Genomic DNA, 19047 nt, shown 5'->3' with positions numbered 1-19047 from the left:
TTCTGCCATACCAAAGAGGAAGAACTACAAGGTTCAGAGATAATGAAACTAGGCCATATAAAAAATGAGACCCTATGATATTTAAATTCTATTATGGATCAGCAGCAAACTACACCAAAAGAAACAAAACCCCGAAGAATAAGGAACACCGTGATCAGCAAATCGACTAAAATCTTACAAGTCCAGAATTTATATTAGATTTCTTCAGAAACCTTCTACCTGTTTTGCTCTCATCAGGGCAAAGTTGCTTCCTCACAGTGCCTCAGCTCTTTCGTGGCAATAAAATGTTGGTATTCTTTTTTTTTTTTCTTTTTTTTTCTGAAGTGGTGCTGTTGCCCAGGCTGGAGTGCAGTGGCGTGATCTTGGTTCACTGCAACCTCCACCTCCCCAGGTTCAAGTAAATTCACGGGCCTCAGCCTCCAAAGAAGCTGGGATTACAGGCATGCACCACTACACCCAGCTAAAAATGTTGGTATTCTTATAGGTTGATTTTCCACTCTTAACTGCCGACCCATAACAATTTGAGTTGCAAAATACATCTCTGGTGCAGTTATTCACTCCAGGGCATATATTCAAATGCCTACTGGTATTTCTACTTGGATATCTCATCTCATGTGTCCAAAACAAACTCTTTGTCTCCTCAATTCCTTTTTTCCTGTTTATTAATAGCAAGCCATAACTGAAAGCCACAAACCAGGATCTCATCATCGACTTCTTCCTCTCTCATCTCATCAGAGTCAAGATAGTTATCAAATAAGATCCTTAAAATTTCTTGACCTTGCCTCTCCTTTATGCCACTGTCACTACTATCTTAGTTCACGATGTCATCTTCAGCATAGATTATGGCAATAGCTTACTAATGATTATCCCTCCATCCTAATGATAAAGTGGTCTTTTAAAAATGTTTCTCCCCTGCTTGAAATCTACCATAGTTTTTAAGATATAACTCCAACTCCTAAGTACATACGGTGCTTTATGATCTGGGTACCCATCAATCTAGTTTCATCTTGTTTCTTCTATAGAACATGCTCTCTACTGCACATAAAATATTACATGGATAACACATCTTTTCCTCTCCCCTACTTGGAATATTCTTCCTTATAATATAGCCCTTCCTTTGTCTTATCTGCTCCCTACCCTTCTTTTATACCTCTTTAAGCACATAGTTACCATTACCCACCCATATATCTAACATTTACTTATATTTCTCTTTTATTAGACTACAAAGCTCCTGAATGAGTAAGGTAAAGATGGAAAAAGTCTTCAGGTATCAGTAACCTATGTGGGAAATGACATAATACACTTGAAATGAAAGTTGAAAAAATAACCCTTATGGACCAAATAAAATAGTACCTATAGGCCAATTATTTTAATTCAGATAGTTTTTCTGGTTGATTATGCTCAGGCTGCCAAAGGTTACATTTTTCAGCTACTTTCACATTTTTCCCAGGTACTCTCTTCTACATCTCTGTCATAGATTAGGTGGAAGTTATTGTTCTCTAAATCTATCTTTTTCTGCCAACTGCATTTCCAATAAAAAAAAAATTAAGCAAGTAAATATCAGAGGCAATAGGTAAAGAAGTCAATGTCTTCTAATTGCATCAATTCTTGTTGGAAACTAACCGTAACATAGTACCCCCGGCTCCCACCCCAAAAAAACCATACACACAAAAAACTAGCAATGCTGTCATTTCTTTCAAAGGTTTAGTTTTTAGTCAATAGTTGTGCTTCCGAAGTAGTTTACCTTCAGAAAGAATAAGCCAGTACATTTGATTATTAAAACCAAGCAATTTTGCCATATAACTAAAAGATCTAAAGGATTTCCCAACAATTCACTAAAACCAAAGTTACTCTATTGAAACTTAAAATTAGATGGTATATTCACTAGAAAGTCAGGAATCTTCAGTTCGGTGGCACTGGCACCACCTTAAGGGACCTAGGTAGTAGTCCAAAGCAAAAGTGACGTTGTTAACTGTCTATCTAGTTCTCCCACTAAATCTGTAATTTACGGGTTGCTTTGGGTCTCAATTGCTTGCTACACAGAGTAACCACACTCACAAAATAAGCTACTATTTATCTTATACAGTGATGTTTTGTCACAAAGAAGTATTCAGAAGCCAAAAGAACAAAATGAGTTGTTTCATTGGTGCACTCCACCGTAAGCATATAGTTAACTATTTAAAGCTGGCATCTAAATTATGTGCTTACTTATGTACAAGACAATACCCATACTTTGGGTGGATTTTTATAACCTTTGACTCCTTCTTGAAATTACCCAGCCAACAGTGAGAACTAACCTTTTTAACTGAAAACATATTTCAGCGAGTACTGCTACCAAAGTAAAACCCAGTAGTTGCGGTTGATCACGTTAATATTTAAAATAGTTCTGAAAATCACATGCTTCTGTTTGTAAAAGCAGAAAGCTGCTAGTCATTATATTAAAAGAATTCAGCAAGGAACAGCCATCATTTGATATATTTAAAAAATGAAAAAAGGTAAATGTTTTCTGAAAATTAAAAGCAAATTAAACTGCTAAAAAAAATCTGTCAGAATAAGCAACATCATTCTCTAAAAAAATTACTACCATACACTCATTTTTCATGTTTCCTTTTGATTGTCTATAGATATGCTCCTTGCCTTTTGGGAAAAACTAGTGTGTTGTTCAAAACAACAAAGTCTAAACTGTCAAGCAGAAAAACCAACTAGTTTTAAGGAGTTGGTTTATTCTGCACACCATCCAATTACAAGTCTTAATTACCAACGCTTCTGTGCTTTCTAAGTATTGACAGTTTTTACAATCAAACTATCAACTACCCCCTGAATCAAAGATGAGCTTTATTTTAAGGCATTTTATTGAATTCTTTGAAAATTGGTAATCCAAAACGGGAAAATTCTAGAGGTTGCAAAAGCAACTGTTTTACAAAACACTAGGTAGATAACATGGAATTGACCTAGTAGGCATTGTGGTAAACACATATCCCATCTAAAAAAGGGAGGCAGCTGTCATTCCATCCCAAGTCATTACTGCTTATGGAATGTGGGCCTACTCAGAAGGCTTTTATTTGAAGACTGCCAACTTTCAAAAACACTGTGTGGGCCAAACTGGGTAAGTCGACATTTAACTGCGTGTATTAAAATTACACAATTTTGCTACCAAATTAGATAAAAGTACTTGTAAAACAAAATAATATTTATAACAGTAAAAGTCGTCCTGTAATAACGAAACGTACAATCCCAGCTTTGTAGTTTATTAAAACGATCCAGGACATTTAAGTATTAAACTTAGTATTTGTACCCCTGCCATGTCTTACTTTGATTTAGTTTCTCTCCCTTTAGGGCACTAACATTTCAATTACTCTAAATTAATCCTCCCTGCTATGATTTCCCATTAATTTCTCCTACTCAGCACTTCATTCACCAGTCACTTATTTTCCATCTTATCATACTTCGGCACTTGTTTAGGTATCTGTCTCCTCTAGTAGAGTGTAAGTTCCCTATAAGATTGACAGGGATGTCTGTTATGTTCATTTGTATCCTTATTACCCGGCACACAGTATGTACTCACATTTGAGACAGAAAAATGACTAGTTAGAATCAGAATTACTAAATAATGTTGATTCAACCCATCTACTAACTCTAAGAGCATTTATTCCTTTAGAATTGTAAATATTACTGACCACTGTCTCATCTATATTATTGCTCTTTATGTTACTTATAAAACCACCAAAAAGGGAAGAAAATTTTCAGTAAGATACACAAGTAACTTAGAAAACAAATCTTTAAGCTCCTTACCAAGTTTAAAAAAAAAAAAAAAAGGTAAGTATTTGTGTAAGATACAGTCTTACCCCAGGATGTTTTAGTGCGCTCTAATTCTCTGAAATTCTTAGATGGTATCCATAATTCTGAATATTCAATTATCCAGCATATAGTTGCTTATCTACCCAGGATAGAAAGGAATTTTGCTATATTCAAAATATCACTTTCTGCCTAAATATATTCAAATTTTGCATAAAGTGAAATTCTACAAAGAATCAAATATCAAAATACAATTAAGCTACATTATTGGCAGCTACAGTAATAAGACTCTCTGAGTAACACAACTCATGGCAGGATCAGAGCCAGTAACTTTGTCTCTATAAATAACAGGAAGTTCCACGACAATGCTTTACACAGTGCTATGAAGAAAAACTGAACTGAGATATAGAGATGTTTGGTAGGTCACAGAGATGGCTATACTCTAAAATGTGAACACAGGGACAGACACAAAGTACACGTAACCAATGACTAACTCATTATGTTGTTTCTTTCAAATGCAGTACAACTATGGAATATCCAAAATAGAATTAACTACATGATAAACCTACAGACCAAGTTAAAAATTACAACCAAATCAATGCTGGATTTTCACTTAAAACTAAATTTATAAATTATTAATACTTACAGGTCCCATAATTGTGGCTTGCCAATGAAACACTAGAAAAAGAAAAAAAATCTGATTATCTAAAAATGCACAAGCTTAAAAAAAATTAGGCATAAAAATCAACTTGAAAGTTACTTACTATCATCCCCAACTGGACCTGCAGAACATTGTGCTGGAGGGTCACGGGCCAAATCACTAAGTTCCTATACCAAGACAGAAAATGGGTGAGTCACACAAGCTTAATTTAAGAAAACATAAGCGAGTCCATTGCTTTCAGCTACTTTCACCCTATTTTTAAAGGCACACTCCATCACAATTCACATAAATAATATAGTTCATTAGGAGAGAGAAAACATGCCTGAACATATGCTGAGACAATCATCTTTAAAGCTAGAGTTCATAAAAATATGTATGCACACACATTGATACGAAATTTTTTATTTGCATAAACAAAAGCCGACCTCTTACAAACCAAAATAGCTATAATTAGATATTATCACAGTTTAAGAGCTTAGACCAGGGAGAGCTCAACATTCATGTTATTTGTTGAACTTCCAAGACCACTTTCAGAGGCCCTCAACTGTCTTAAATTCTTTGTTCTAATGAGAACACTTGGACACAGGAAGGGGAACACCACACACCGGGGCCTGTTGTGGCGTGGTGGGAAGGGGGAGGGATAGCATTAGGAGATATACCTAATGTAAATGACAAGTTAATGGGTGCAGCACACCAACATGGCGCAGGTATATACATGTAACAAACCTTCACATTGTGCACATGTACCCTAGAACTTAAATTAAAAAAAAAAAAATTCTTTGTTCTTCCTGAACCATCCTTCCTCCCCAATCCACTAACTCTATTTTCCACCTGAAAACCAAAAACACTCTCATGGGGCTAAGTACCCTTCTTGTTTTCTAATCTCCTTATTCTCTCAACTCTTTTTTTTTTTTTTTTTTAACTCAACATCCTTTTATTTTTTTTTGAGAGGGAGTCTCGCTCTGTCGCTCAGGCTCGAGTGCAGTGGCGCAATCTCAGCTCACTCCAAGCTCTGCCTCCTGGGTTCACGCCATTCTCCTGCCTCAGCCTCTGGAGTAGCTAGGACTACAGGCGCCCGCCACCACGCCTGGCTAATTTTTTTTGTATTTTTAGTAGAGACGGGGTTTCACCATGTTAGCCAGGATGGTCTCGATCTCCTAACCTCGTGATCCGCCCGCCTCGGCCTCCCAAAGTGCTGGGATTACAGGCGTGAGCCACCACGCCCCGCTCAACATCAATTTTTAACTATTGAAATTCTTTTTTTTTTTTTTTCAGATGGAGTCTTGCTCTCACCCAGGCTGGAGTGCAGTGGTGCCATCTCAGCTCACTGCAAGCTCCGCCTCCCAAGTTCATGCCATTCTCCTGCCTCAGTTTTCCAAGTAGCTGGGACTACAGGCGCCCGCCACCACACTCAGCTAATTTTTTATATTTTTAGTACAGATGGGATTTCACCGTCTTAGCCAGGATGGTCTCAATCTCCTGACCTCATGATTGAAATTCTGACCCTGAGAGCATACTTCAGTAAGTAGAAAGATGTTTGCTCTTAACATACAGTCTGCACAATTCCACATGAACGATTTATTTCCAACAAGTATGTAGTTCACCATTCCATGACTTGTGCATAACAATATGAATTATCTACTATGAAAATATAGTTTATTAGAATATTTTTAAGATGGTACAGCTCCATCTTACCAATGATATAGCCAATGTCTAATAATCAAAAGTTAAAAAAAGACAATAAATAGAACCAATGTTAATACACTACTGCCTTCAACATTTTCAAACTAACAGTTTTTCTCTTCAGTCTATGGCATAAGTCAGTAAAGGCTACCCCTTAAGTCTAGGGACTACTATATCTTTCTCATATAAACATGGAAATAACAATGAAGGGTAAGGTTTAGGATTCCATCTGAACAGCAGAAAACCACTAGGTACATGACTCATGCCTGTAATCCTAATACCTTGGGAGGCAAAGACAGGGATCGCTTGAGCCCAGAAGTCTGACACAAGAGAGAACAACAAAGAGAGATCCCCCTCTCTTCAAAAACGTTAGCTAGGCATGGTGGTGCACGTCTGGGGTCCTAGCTACTCAGAAGACTGAGGTGGGAGGATCACTTGAGCCCAAGAGATCAAGGCTGCAGTGAGCTGTGATCATGTCACTGCACTCCAGTCTGGGCAACAGAGCTGTCTGAGACAAACACACAAAACCCTGTCCCAGAAACAAAATACAAGACCAATAAAGCAAGGCTGGGCGCAGTGCACTTTGGGAGGCTGAGGAGGGCGGATCACCTAAGGTCAGGGGTTCAAGACCAGTGTGGCTAACATGGTAAAATCCCGTCTCTACTAACACCACAAAACTTAGCCAGGCATAGGGGCGCACGCCAGTAATCCCAGCTACTCGGGAGGCTGACGCAGGAGAATCACTTGAATCTGGGAGGTAGAGGCTGCAGATCGCACCACTGCACTACTCCAGCCTAGGGGAAAGAGTGAGACTTTGTCTCAAAAACAACAACAACAAAAAACCCAGAAAAGCTGAATGTACTCATAAACAAAAGACCAAGTACTGGAAAGCAGAAGAAAAGATGCCTAAATAAAAAAGATATGATAGAGAAGCAGACGTGAGAGGATAGCTTGAGCGCAGGAGTTCGAGACCAGCTTGGATAACATAGGGAGACCCCATTCTCCATAAAAAGAAAAAAAAAATTACAATACAGAACAATCTGGCCACTATCAACTGTCTACCACAATATCAAGGCATCCATAACTGCAGGAATTTAAAAATGGAAACAGATTTCCAAAGTGGGTACATGCACTTTCTTTCCTCAACTGTGATCTTTTGCCTCCCTGTGCAAAGTCAAGGACACAAAATGCAGAGTTTTCAGTATAAGCTCTCTCAGAAGGGTGCAGGGAATGGGAAGAAGAGCTAAACACCTTAATTTAACAAGGCATAGTGGCATGTGCCTGTAGTCCCAGCTACTCAGAAGGCTGAGGCAGGATTAAGCCCAGGTGTTTCAGGCTTCTGTGTGTTAAATGATCATGCTGGTGGATAGCTACTGCACTCTAGCTTGGACAATGTTTAATGCCTATTTTATACCAGTTTCAGATGATTTACTTTCATTCACTACATGGAATTTAAACACTTTGATAAATTTATGTTAGGGTCCCACTGTGGCACTGACTTGCTTGGGGGAAATAAATGAGTCCTCTAAATTTTGTTCATTTTGTTATATCTATTGGAAATCTTTAAACTAGGCTCTCAACAAACTGAGGGGTCAGAACAAAAAACAGCTCAGCTTTCGAGGCTTTTAGAAAATTAGAATCACTGAATACATAGCTTGAAAATCAGATAATGCTGACATCTTTTCCTACAAAACTGAGGAACTGAACAAATCAATCAATGTATGCTCCAACAGCACACAAGCCTGTATCTGTGCTTTAAATATGTCAATTTGTGGGAAAGCTCTTTCAATGGAGCTATTTTTATTGGGTAAGTTTGTATTCTGTACCAGAATGGAATAAAATTGAAATTTTGAGAAACACTGAAAAGGAAAAGAGACTACATAAAGTGTTTTTGTCTTGTTAAAAAAGAATTGAGACTTAGTCCCATTTAACAGGATTTGTTCTAAGCTTTTAAGACACCTTAGTTCCCATAGGGTATTTTGCCATTTAAAAAATTATAGTATTGTAGACTAGAGTCAATGGGGGTTATTAATTTAAACCTTATTAACCTCAAAAGTGCTCCTTTTGACAAGATTAAAATAAGACTATTAGAGATATCAGCAAAACAGCATTGAGAGACAGGGCTAGGAAACTAGAGTACACAAATATGGACTAAGAATAATTATACTACCTTTAAAAATGTTAAGATGATCAACACAAAGTTTTAACTGCTCTAATGTGTCTTTTTTAAAAATTAAGTTTTGATTAAAACTGTTTAGTAAGTCCACCAATCCTCTCCCCCTTTAAAAAAGAGATGGGAATCTCACTATGTTGCCCAGGCTGGAATACAGTGGCTATTCCCAGGCGCAATCACAATCATAAGGCACTACAGCCCAGAACTCCTGGGCTCAAGGGATCCTCCTGCCTCAGCCTCTTAAGTAGCTGGAGTTGCAGGTACGCATCACTACGTACAGCAATTTGTTGAACAATAAATGCACATTTTTTTTTAACTGTAAAATGCAACAATGAATTTTGCTGATTGATTCCATGTAGGAAGAAAAAGGAATGCTAAGATTTTTGGCCTGAGCAAAGCATGAGGTAGGCATTAAGTAAAATGGTCAACTTACAGGTGAAGTCTGTGGGCAGATGTAGAGATAAAGCAAGTAAAGTAAGATAATGTAAGTAAAGACTCAATTAGAAAAGTATATATACAAGTTGAGAACAGGCTGGGAACAAATACAAATTATCATTAATAAACAGATAATGTTTATGGCCATTAAACTTGGTGAGAGCACTCCAATAACAGAAGGTCCTAGGAGTGAACACTGGACTAATTTAATGCTAAGAAAGGGAATCTTGGCCAGTAACCTGAGAAGTTAAAAGAAATACTGAACGCGAAGAAAGGCCTTGTCACAATAAACAACACGGCACAAAAAACAACTTGTCACAAAAAATAACAAAAATAGAGTAGACAAGGAGAACTGTCCTGATATACTGTGCCAATTCACTTTTGAAACTCATCACAACTGCTTACAAGGTTGCCAGAGATCCCAAGATTCACAATTTAAAGATAAGGGTATACCACACACCCTTTATATGCTTGCCTATATAGATATACCCTCGTATCTTCCACATATTCAGGAAAGGAAGAAAATTCATTCCAAATACATTGATTCTGATCAGTGGGAATTACAAAAATTTGTATCACAGTTCAACAATCTATATTAAAAAAAAAAAAAAAAAAAAAACAAAAAAAACCAAAACCTACGTGGCTTTTGACCTTCAAAAAATTTTTAACAGAAAACATTAACTAAACCAAATCAGTATTTCAAAGACGCTTTTTTTTTTTTTTTTTTGAGATGGAGTTTCACTCTGTCATCCAGGCTGGAGTGCAGTGGCGTGATCTCGGTTCACTGCAACCTCCGCTTCCTGGGTTCAAGTGATTCTACTGCCTCAGCCTCCTGAGTAGCTGGGATTACAGGCAAAGGCACCACACCTGGCTAACTTTTTTTTTTTTTTTGTAGTTTGGTTTTACCAGAGATGGGGTTTCACAGACGTGGCCAGGCTGATCTTGAAATCCTGACCTCAAGTGATCTGCCTGCCTCAGACTCCCAAAGTGCTAGAAGTACAGGCGTGAGCCACTGCACCAGGCCTGCAGTCTTACTTTTAATCTTACTCAGGCCTACTTTTTCTCTGGGTTCTCTTCTCATCTCTGAAATAGGAATCACTACCTGGCACATAATGTACTAGGTACTTAACAAGCAGACCATGTGTAGACCAGCCATCCTGAACCAAGATCCCTGGGCAAGGCTCTTAATTCATCTGTTATCGAACAAAAGCAAAACTGCTCCATACATGGGCCACATAATATAACCCCTTGTTTACTTAAATTTTTGACCTATGTGATAAATCCTGATGCTTAGTTGTCTAAATGTCTTTGTAAGTATCTGAATATACCTAACACTGAAATAAGAGTTTAAGAAACTGACAACACAATCCAAGTTTTACATTTACTCATAATTACCTCAGTAAACATACTAGATTTTGCATTTAATACGTGTTAAAATGTCTGAACAAAAATATTTAGCGTAATTTTTTTTTTTTAAGAGTTTCACTCTTGTCAACCAGGATGGAGTACAATGGCGCGATCTTGGCTTACTGCAACCTCTGCCTCCTGGGTTCAAGGGATTCTCCTGCCTCAGCCTCCCGAGTAACTGGACTAGAGGTGCACACCACCACGCCCGGCTAATTTTTTGTATTTTTAGTAGAGATGGGGTTTCACCATGCTGGCCACGCTGGTATCCAACTCCTGACCTCAGGTGATCACTTTGGCCTCCCAAAGTGCTGGGATTACACGCGTGAGTCACCATGCCTAGCTAGCATAAATATTAAGATAAAGTATTTTAATTTTAAAATAAAAATCAATGTTATCATGGTCGCTCTAAACAAAATACCCAATAATGTTGGAATACTTCATTATAAATAAAACTAAAGGTCAGAAAACTATAAAGTTGACCTAGAATATAAACACCGTACTACTTGAATGTTATACATTTGAATTACAAAGAAAGTAAGAAAGTATTTCTTAGAGAATGAGTTTTCAGCACACTGATATTTATCCATCACTAAGTCTTTAAATGTTAGCATTATTATCCTTTTAGAGTGAAGGTGTAATTTCAGCTAGTTAACACTGGGTTTTGGCTCTTCACTCCCATAATTTCAGGTTCTTGTTACTCTTGTATCACTTCTAAATGCCCTATTTTCCAAGTACTCCATCACCAAGACATCTCTTTAGTAATAATCAAAGATACAAAATCAGGCCAATAAGCTTACCTACTTTAAATTCAATACAGAAAAATGACCTAAGTATTTTAACAATCAAAACAAAGGTCTTTTTTAAAGATAAAAAAGCTGTTCTTATTTCATCATTTTCTTTCTTGCTCTGTAAACAGTATCTAAAAGTACTAAAGTACTACTTAGTACCCAATAGTAACAAAACCATGTATAAGCACTTACCTTTGAGCTATCAAATAATTTTTGTAACATTATGTGCCCACAGAATGAGCAAGACAGTATCTTAGGGAAAAAATGTGAGAAAAGAGTAAGTCATAGCAGATGCTCTTTGTAGCTAGCAGACATTCTGTCTATTCAATAAACGATCTTACTCATGAATTCCTTTTCCCTTACTCCAAATCATGTGACTGGGTCAGCCATCATTAACCAATTATTTGGACATGACTAACCACAGAATTTTGTTTCCTCAGTTGGGACCCAACTATTAGTCCACTGTCCATCCCAACTCAAGATTTTCCAAATCAAAGGGACATTCCTCCTTCCATAATCAAGAGCTATAAGAATGGGACCCACAGCTGTCGACAGGCATGTGTCATGGACTTACATGGTGAAGTCAAAAGCTAAAGAGACCATATTCAATAGCAGCAATAACAAAGAGCTGACTTTCCATACAGATGTGCAATTTAGGTTCCTGAGGCTGTAGCTTGCTCTGGTTCCTACACCTAATTCCATTCACTGTTAACTATCCATCCCAGTTTCCTTCTAATAAATCCCTTATTTAATCTGGATTACATTAAGGAGTTAAAAAATATATACAGCAGTGGGGAGAGACCAATTCTGAATACCAAATATGTAGATTTTATCCCACTTAAAACACAATTTAGTGTTTGAGCTTTGCTGAAAGACTTGTAAGAAATCTAAATGAAGCTAAGTCCCAAAATTGAATTAAGAGTAACAAGGTTAACTTTAACACTGGAGGTTAATTTAAATCCATTTCTAAAATGAAAACGTAATGTTCATTTCACCATCAAAACATTCATTCATTCATACGAACACTGCCTTTTTGGTGCCATTCATGTTAGATATAAAACACCAAGATAATTAAGATAGAAATGCCTCCTCAGACTCAGCTAACAGAAAGTCTTGCAGGTGCAAGACAAAACAAAAATCATACTTCAACAACCTACATGCTTAAAATAAAGAGATTCAAATGCTCTGTGAATCCTGAAAAACCAACCACTAACTTTTCCTGTGTTTAGAAGAGTGACATTTGAGCTGGGTCTTGATGGAAAAATAAGCAGGCATTTACCAAGAAAAAGAAGTAAGAGAAGCATTATAAGTAGAGAAACTCAAAGTCAGGAGTGTCAAAGAACACATGGTATAAAAATTTGCCAGAACAAATACTGCAGAGTTTGGTATACCAGACAGAATACAATCGGAGAGTGGTAGATCTAGCTAGAAAGGCAGGTTATGGGTTGATCTTTTAAAAGAGCCCTTGAATTTAGTCAGACTATTCCAAAGGCAACGGGAAGTCATGAACAGTTTAGAAACAGAAGACAAATGAGTTTTGATTTTTAAATATACCAGCAGTCGTACACCACAAGTGTTCAACTGTACTCTTATAACCACTTTACAGAAATAGGGCTCATCTCTGTTTTACATTCGAGTCCCTTAAGAGGGGGAAAAGAAATGATTACATTCAAGCACAGAACATGTTCAGCTTTAGGATAGGTGAACTAAGTGTACCTCGTAACAACTTAAAAATTAGGACTAGGGGTAAGTTTCAAAAAGGTTCCTTTCTCAATAGGGTGTCCTTGCAAAGATAATCTGATGTTTGGCAAATTGAGGGGAAAAAAATCTCAACTGAACCCAACTATCACTCAATGCTCCAGAATGAACATGATATGGAAAACTCACGTTTTCCTTAGGATTTGTTTCCCCGTAACTATCCACTGTTAGTCTTTATCTCATTATAAGTAGTGTGAATCCAGTACTACTTTTCAAGTTACATGGCCTGAGAAAATGATTCTATCCCATGGCAAGACTATTTACTGGACTGGAAATCAATTTCCAATGACGCACATACTCAGCGTTTTTAAAAGTAATTTTGTCTATGATAGTCATCTAAAAAAATGATTTTAGATCCTAAAGTTTCACAGGCTTCCAGGACAAAAACAATGTAAAAAATGACACAATTGAAATTTTCAGTTTATTGCTTCCTAGTAGTCTAGAGGAAGAGGAACAGAACGGTGCCAAGAACCAGAAAGAACAGCTCTCACAAGGCACCTGTAAAATTTTTTTAAATTGTGCTGACTACCCCTCACCTAAGGGGAACAGCATTACTCAACTCTTAAGACCACTGAAACAGGCAAATGTTTGGCTGTGGACACTGACATACTTTAGGTATTGCTCAAGGATCCACTCATGTTGAAGGGACACTAAGATGGATCAAGTACACACAATCAAGGTAAAACACTAAGAAACTGTACTAGTTATAAAAAGAACAAAAGTTTGGACATTTCTTTCCCACGGAGTGCTCTTTTAGGAAACTCTCCTTTTAGTATCATCTTCCTCTGAGCTGCTTCTCAAACTTTCTGCACACTTGGCTAGTGTGAGAATCCAGACCTTCTCACTGAAAAGAATACTTGTATTTAAAAGCTGTAAAAAACCTGTAGGAAAAGAAGTCAAGGAGACCCCTCTGCCTTCTAAGCTAGGTAAGCGAGATCCTCTCAAAGCTCTCACATGGTCTAGTTCACCTCATTAGGTTAAAACACTACAAAGAAATTTGAGATAGCAACAGACTCCACACAACTGAATTTTTTGCCTATTTTCTGAAGACCTGGTGGGCACCATGGTAGAAAACAGGGCAGGATTCAGAGGATCTTTTCACCAAAAAAAATCTCTCTAAAAGGCAACCAACAGGTTACAGCTTAAGCCACTCGGGAGTGTTCTCACCTGAAGTACATGATTAAGCAGCAATGGGTTTGGCCACTATTTTTTTTTTTATTCTGAAACATTCCTTACACGAGATTTTTAATACAAAGCCTACAAATGGTTTATTTTGAGGAAGACCTTTACTGTAGTCACTATGGGATATGGGATTTAATAGATGATTGTTGGAGATGCTAAACTATGCTTTCTGCTTCTCTATTCTCTATCTTCCTCATTCAATGATGAATGGCACTAGCAGTGGTGACCAACCACAGGCTACAAAGAACAGTAGGCCAAGGTACTGAAAACATTAAAGGCCTGAAAGGATGCTAGGAGAAATATAAGAATGTTCCCTCCCCTGCCGGGCATGGTGGCTCACATCTGTAATCCTAGCACTTTGGGAAGCTGAGGCAGGCGGATCACCTGAGGTCAGGAGTACAAGACCAGCCTGGTCAACATGGTGAAACCCCATCTCTACTAAAATACAAAAATCAGCCGGGCATGATGGTAGGTGCCTGTAATCTCAGCTACTTGGGAGGCTGAGACAGGCGAATTGCTTGAACCTGGGAGACTGTGGTTGCAGTGAGCCAAGGTTGCGCCACTGCACTCTACCCTGGGCAGCTGACCAGGACTCATCTCGGGGCAGGGGAAGGAAGCCCTCCCTTCAAAGAGCTTATAAATTGGAAATACTAAAAATATTTGCATACAATACTAAAAATACTTATTCACAAATATTTATGATTATAAATATTTATGAAGCTACACAGCAGCCATGTTCCAGGAGCCCAGTATCTGAACATTCGGTTAACTTTCTTTCAATGACAGCCAGTATCTGATCATCAGATCAACATAACCAAAAGGTACCCTTTATGAAAACAAAGTTTTAAATGTCAACCCTACTAAAGCATAACACCATAAATAACTTATTCTAGGTTTCATCCCCCAAGGTTTGTCAAAATTTAAAAGCCTATATAGTGGCAGGGCCAAGTTCATGGATTCTACCTTTAAGACAGTAAAAGTATCACTACGATGTTCCACAAATCATTTGTTATCCCAATCTCTACCATCTATTCTGCATGTCATCACATAAAGGTCATACAGAGGACAGAATGTAGTAGTACAGATACATTTCCTCTCAGCACTTTTGAGAAAACTCAAAAGCTTATGCCACAACTAAAAGTTAATTTATTGTATTCTATTTAAGAGTCTATTTCTTTCAGTACTAAACACAAGATTTACATGACTCAAAGACAAGATTTGTATGACTGTGAATCAGCACTATAAAAACAGCCCTTGCCTCAAAAACCTATACTGAGCAACACAAAACACTACTTTGGGGACTGGACAAGATGACAAAATGAGGTGGGAAGCAAAGGGAGTAAGTGTCTTAAGAAATTGTAAGAATCCTCCTCAAGGAGACTACAACCAACATAGAAAAATACAAAGGTGAGAACCAACAATAGAGGTCAAAATGCAGTGCAATTAGCTGCCCATCAAGCAGACAATAACTAACGTAATTGTTCATATAAAGATCTGGTTTACTACAAAGTAAAACGTTTTGTTAACTTTAACGTTATGAAATGTCTGTATAAAATATTTAGATACAAATGTCAAGGAAGGGAACAACAAACTTTTCAGAAATGTATGATTATTTCAAGAGAAGGATGCTTGGCAAAAAGATACGAACAATTTCACAGAACTCCAAATAGTCCCTTTAAAACACATTTTAATTTGAAATTTCTTCCGAGAAATCCTTTTTTATCTTAAGGATTAACAGGTAGGCACTGCATAGTATCTCATTACATCACTGACAAGGTATTAACTTCCTGTTTAGTTGCAATTATAGGTGAAACAAGCATGCGTGTTCATTATACAAGGTACTAAGAATGGACTGAATGAATATTACTATAATTTTCTTTCGATCACCACTGAAGGTAAAGTCACTTAACATTATTCGAAGCCATTCTTTTGTAAGCATTATTTAAAAATGGGCAAAGAAACCCAAATTTAGATTTGAAGCTCTGCTCCATGAAAGCAAATAAGGTATTTTATGGACATTAAAAACAAAGAACAAAATACAAAGATTAACAGCTGCCCAGTGGTAGAAAACATTCAATTATACATTAGCCAAGAAATTACAGCAAGGTTACGATTAATGTAAGTATTTCATACTGAAAAATGTAGCCAAGAAATCATGACTCACAATTGAGAAACATTTAAATATGACAAATTCAGCTATCAAAAGTTGAAAGTCTCTTTTACAACAGATTATGCTGAAAGTATAGTTAGGCGATAAAAACCAGATGTTTCAACAAAGTATAAAAATACTCCCCTAAACTTTTCCCTTCCCTACATAACAAGGTTGAGGATACAATTCTGAATAAATCTTTATCTAATAAGGGAAACTGGACAGTTAGATATCTGAATGCATTCATTTTTAATTATGAAATAACATTGCTACGGTAGCAAGCTCAAGACCACAACATTTCCAAGAATGAAGAGTTTAATTTCACTAATTTCAAAATACTGGTTTTGGCAAGCAGAATTAAAGAAATTAAAGAAATAATAAAAGAAAAACCACACTGTAACAATACTAGTGTAAAAAATATAGAAAATTTATTTTAAATACCTCCCCTACTAGATCTAATATTCTTGAAAGGTAAATGTACAAAGTGACAAACTATTCATGTGTTTACATGCTTATTTTCACCATTGAACACAGAGAGTACCATAGGTAAATCTTCCTCATTTATTCCCTAGGACTAGAATACTATGTCTAATGCAGATTAGGACCTTTATTCCCCCTGTATCTGTGGTTCTTAATCAGAGAGGAGCTTCAGAATTACCTAGAAAAATTTCAAAATTATGTGTTTCCAGGGAAAATGATTTAGTAAGTCTAAGACCCCCAAGGATCTGTATTTTTTTAAAAACTCTATAAACAATTTGACATTTAAAAATAACTAAACGAGTATAATTGGATTGCAACACAAAGGATAAATGCTAGTTTTTTTACCTGCTTTAACCTGATGTGATTAAGCATTGCATGCCTGTATCAAAATATTTCATGTAATCCATAAATATATACACCAACTATATACCCACAAAAAATTTTTTAAAAACTCCAAATGTTCTGGAATATAAATGTAATTTATGTCCAACCCAACAATATATAATATTCAGTCAGCTCTTCCATACGATAACAGATATAAGAAAATCACTATTTAAAAAAAGAATGCAAAAACCAACCTAAGTTTGAGATATTAATCTGAAACTTTTTATCTCAGTATTAGGAACCTAGTTTCTTTTTTAATAGAAAGATTATAGCAACACGTTGTGGAGAATCCTCAAAGATTGCCTGTCTTGGATAAAAAGGGTCACCTCAACTCAGGGGCAAAGCTTGACACAGCAATCTGGTGACACAGTAGTTCATCCCATTGAGGGAGCATTCAACTTTTTATCTGTGTAAATAACAAAAACTAGAATCAACACTGCAGATGAGCATGATGAAAGAAAAGTATGCCGTGTCAGTCACGCACCCTTTTTCAAACTAAATAAATACTGAGGTCATATTATCATCATCCTTCAGACACAACTATCCCACACAGGAAGTCAGCTGGCTATAGACAAGCCTTGAGGATCATATATGAAACACATGCCAGACAGTTTACCCAGCCTATATACTAGTTGGGGACAATAAGTATATTTTGTTCACTCTTAAGACCTCCTAAGCAGTTAACTGGCACATGTTAGTTTTCAGTGTTTGAAGAGACTACCCCAAAAGAATTAAATCCACTTCCACTTTCAAAACGTATTAGCTAAAATCTTAACTCACAAATTAGCTATAATCTAAGAGTAAAGCTAAATCCCAATTACTTAGATGTGGAAGTGGGAGAGCAAAGCAGCTTATTTCAGATAACAAACTAAAACCACATACATTATAAAATAGGAATTGAAGGGCCGGGCGCGGTGGCATACACCTGTAATCCCAGCACTTTGGCAGGCCGAGGCAGGCGGATCACAAGGTCAGGAGATCAAGACCACCCTGGCTAACACGGTGAAACCCTGTCTCTACTAAAAATATAAAAAAATTAGCTGGGCGTGGTGGTGGGCACCTGTAGTCCCAGCTACTTGGGAGTCTGAGGCAGAAGAATGGCGGAAACCCGGGAGGTGGAGCTAGCAGTGAGCTGAGATGGTGCCACTGCAGTCCAGCCTGGGTGCCTCACTATCTGATTTCAATCTCAGTTACTGACTAGTTGTGTGACTAAACAACTATTTCTCTGGGCCTGTCACTTCATCTATAAAATTCTCACATCTATGCCACATAGTTATCTTGAAGATTAAATGAGTTACGGTTTAGATGAGACTGCATTAAGTCTTAACTATTGTTAGTAACAGGCAATACTATATGAAAACCCTAAAAGATGATATCAAAGTATAGTGGTTAAGAACACATACTCTGGACCAGGCTGCCTGGGTTCTAATGCCAACTGTCACAACATGAACCCGGATCATCTTCTTAACCTCTGTGCCTTAGGTTTTCAATTTCAAGATGGAGATAATCTTGAAATTATCTCAGCGGAAGTGGTGGTAGGAGGGGAACCAGAATCAAATTAGAGTTTTCTAACCCCTTACCCATGGTTTCCCTGCTAGATGCTTGCTTATAACATTAAAATCATACTTGCAGAAATAAGAATCCTTATGAAAACTTAACAGGGTGTATACAATGAGAACATGAGCTATTCTTTTAGGCTTGGTTCACGTTATATTTATCTTCAAATGTCCCTAAAACACATATACTGTAGTCCCTGTTTATGGAAGTGGTAAAATTGTCTATGGCCCTCAACACCAATCAACTTGTGAGTGCCACTTTTAACTCCTGTTGTTTAACAGCCCTATTTAAGACTATATTACAGCTCGTTCAAATAAATACAGGAAAAAAGTTGATTGGTCTAGTAGTCAAAAAACTTACTCCAAGAACATAACTGAAGCAAAGTATAAATTCAAAGGCTCGATCAAATGGACTGAAGGTTAAAAGCATTCCAATAATCATTTCAGTAAAATATTAATGACGAATACAGATATATCTTAATATTTGAAATGTGGAATCTTCAGACAAGAATAAACTCGAAATAGGTACCTAACACAAGGATACCATACTGACATCAACGACTACTTGACCCTGTATTTCTAGAACAGGTGCCTAA

At 37.0% G+C, this 19047-nt stretch overlaps 1 protein-coding gene across 17 annotated transcripts in view; it reads right to left on the bottom strand.

Annotated features, from left to right (window-relative positions):
• Nucleotides 1-19047, bottom strand: part of UBE2D3 (ubiquitin conjugating enzyme E2 D3) — a 71413-nt gene that overhangs the window by 8994 nt on the left and 43372 nt on the right. For 15 of the 17 annotated variants that reach the window (XM_017958908.3, XM_017958907.3, XM_003899027.5 and 12 more), the window contains 2 exons: nucleotides 4560-4623; nucleotides 4442-4473 (listed from right to left, as the gene is read on the bottom strand). In XM_017958908.3, coding sequence (XP_017814397.1) covers nucleotides 4442-4473; nucleotide 4560 — 33 coding nt within the window. In that variant the 5' untranslated portion in view covers nucleotides 4561-4623. Of the gene's footprint in view, nucleotides 1-4441; nucleotides 4474-4559; nucleotides 4624-11134; nucleotides 18026-19047 lie in introns of those variants that run through there. The other 2 variants (XM_021938676.2, XM_021938677.2) reach the window with 2 other exon arrangements.

Source organism: Papio anubis, chromosome 3 (genome assembly GCF_008728515.1).
Source record: "Papio anubis isolate 15944 chromosome 3, Panubis1.0, whole genome shotgun sequence".
Lineage (NCBI taxonomy): Eukaryota > Metazoa > Chordata > Mammalia > Primates > Cercopithecidae > Papio > Papio anubis.
The sequence above is the reverse complement of the archived record's forward strand: the minus strand, read 5'-3'. Positions and strand labels throughout refer to the sequence as shown.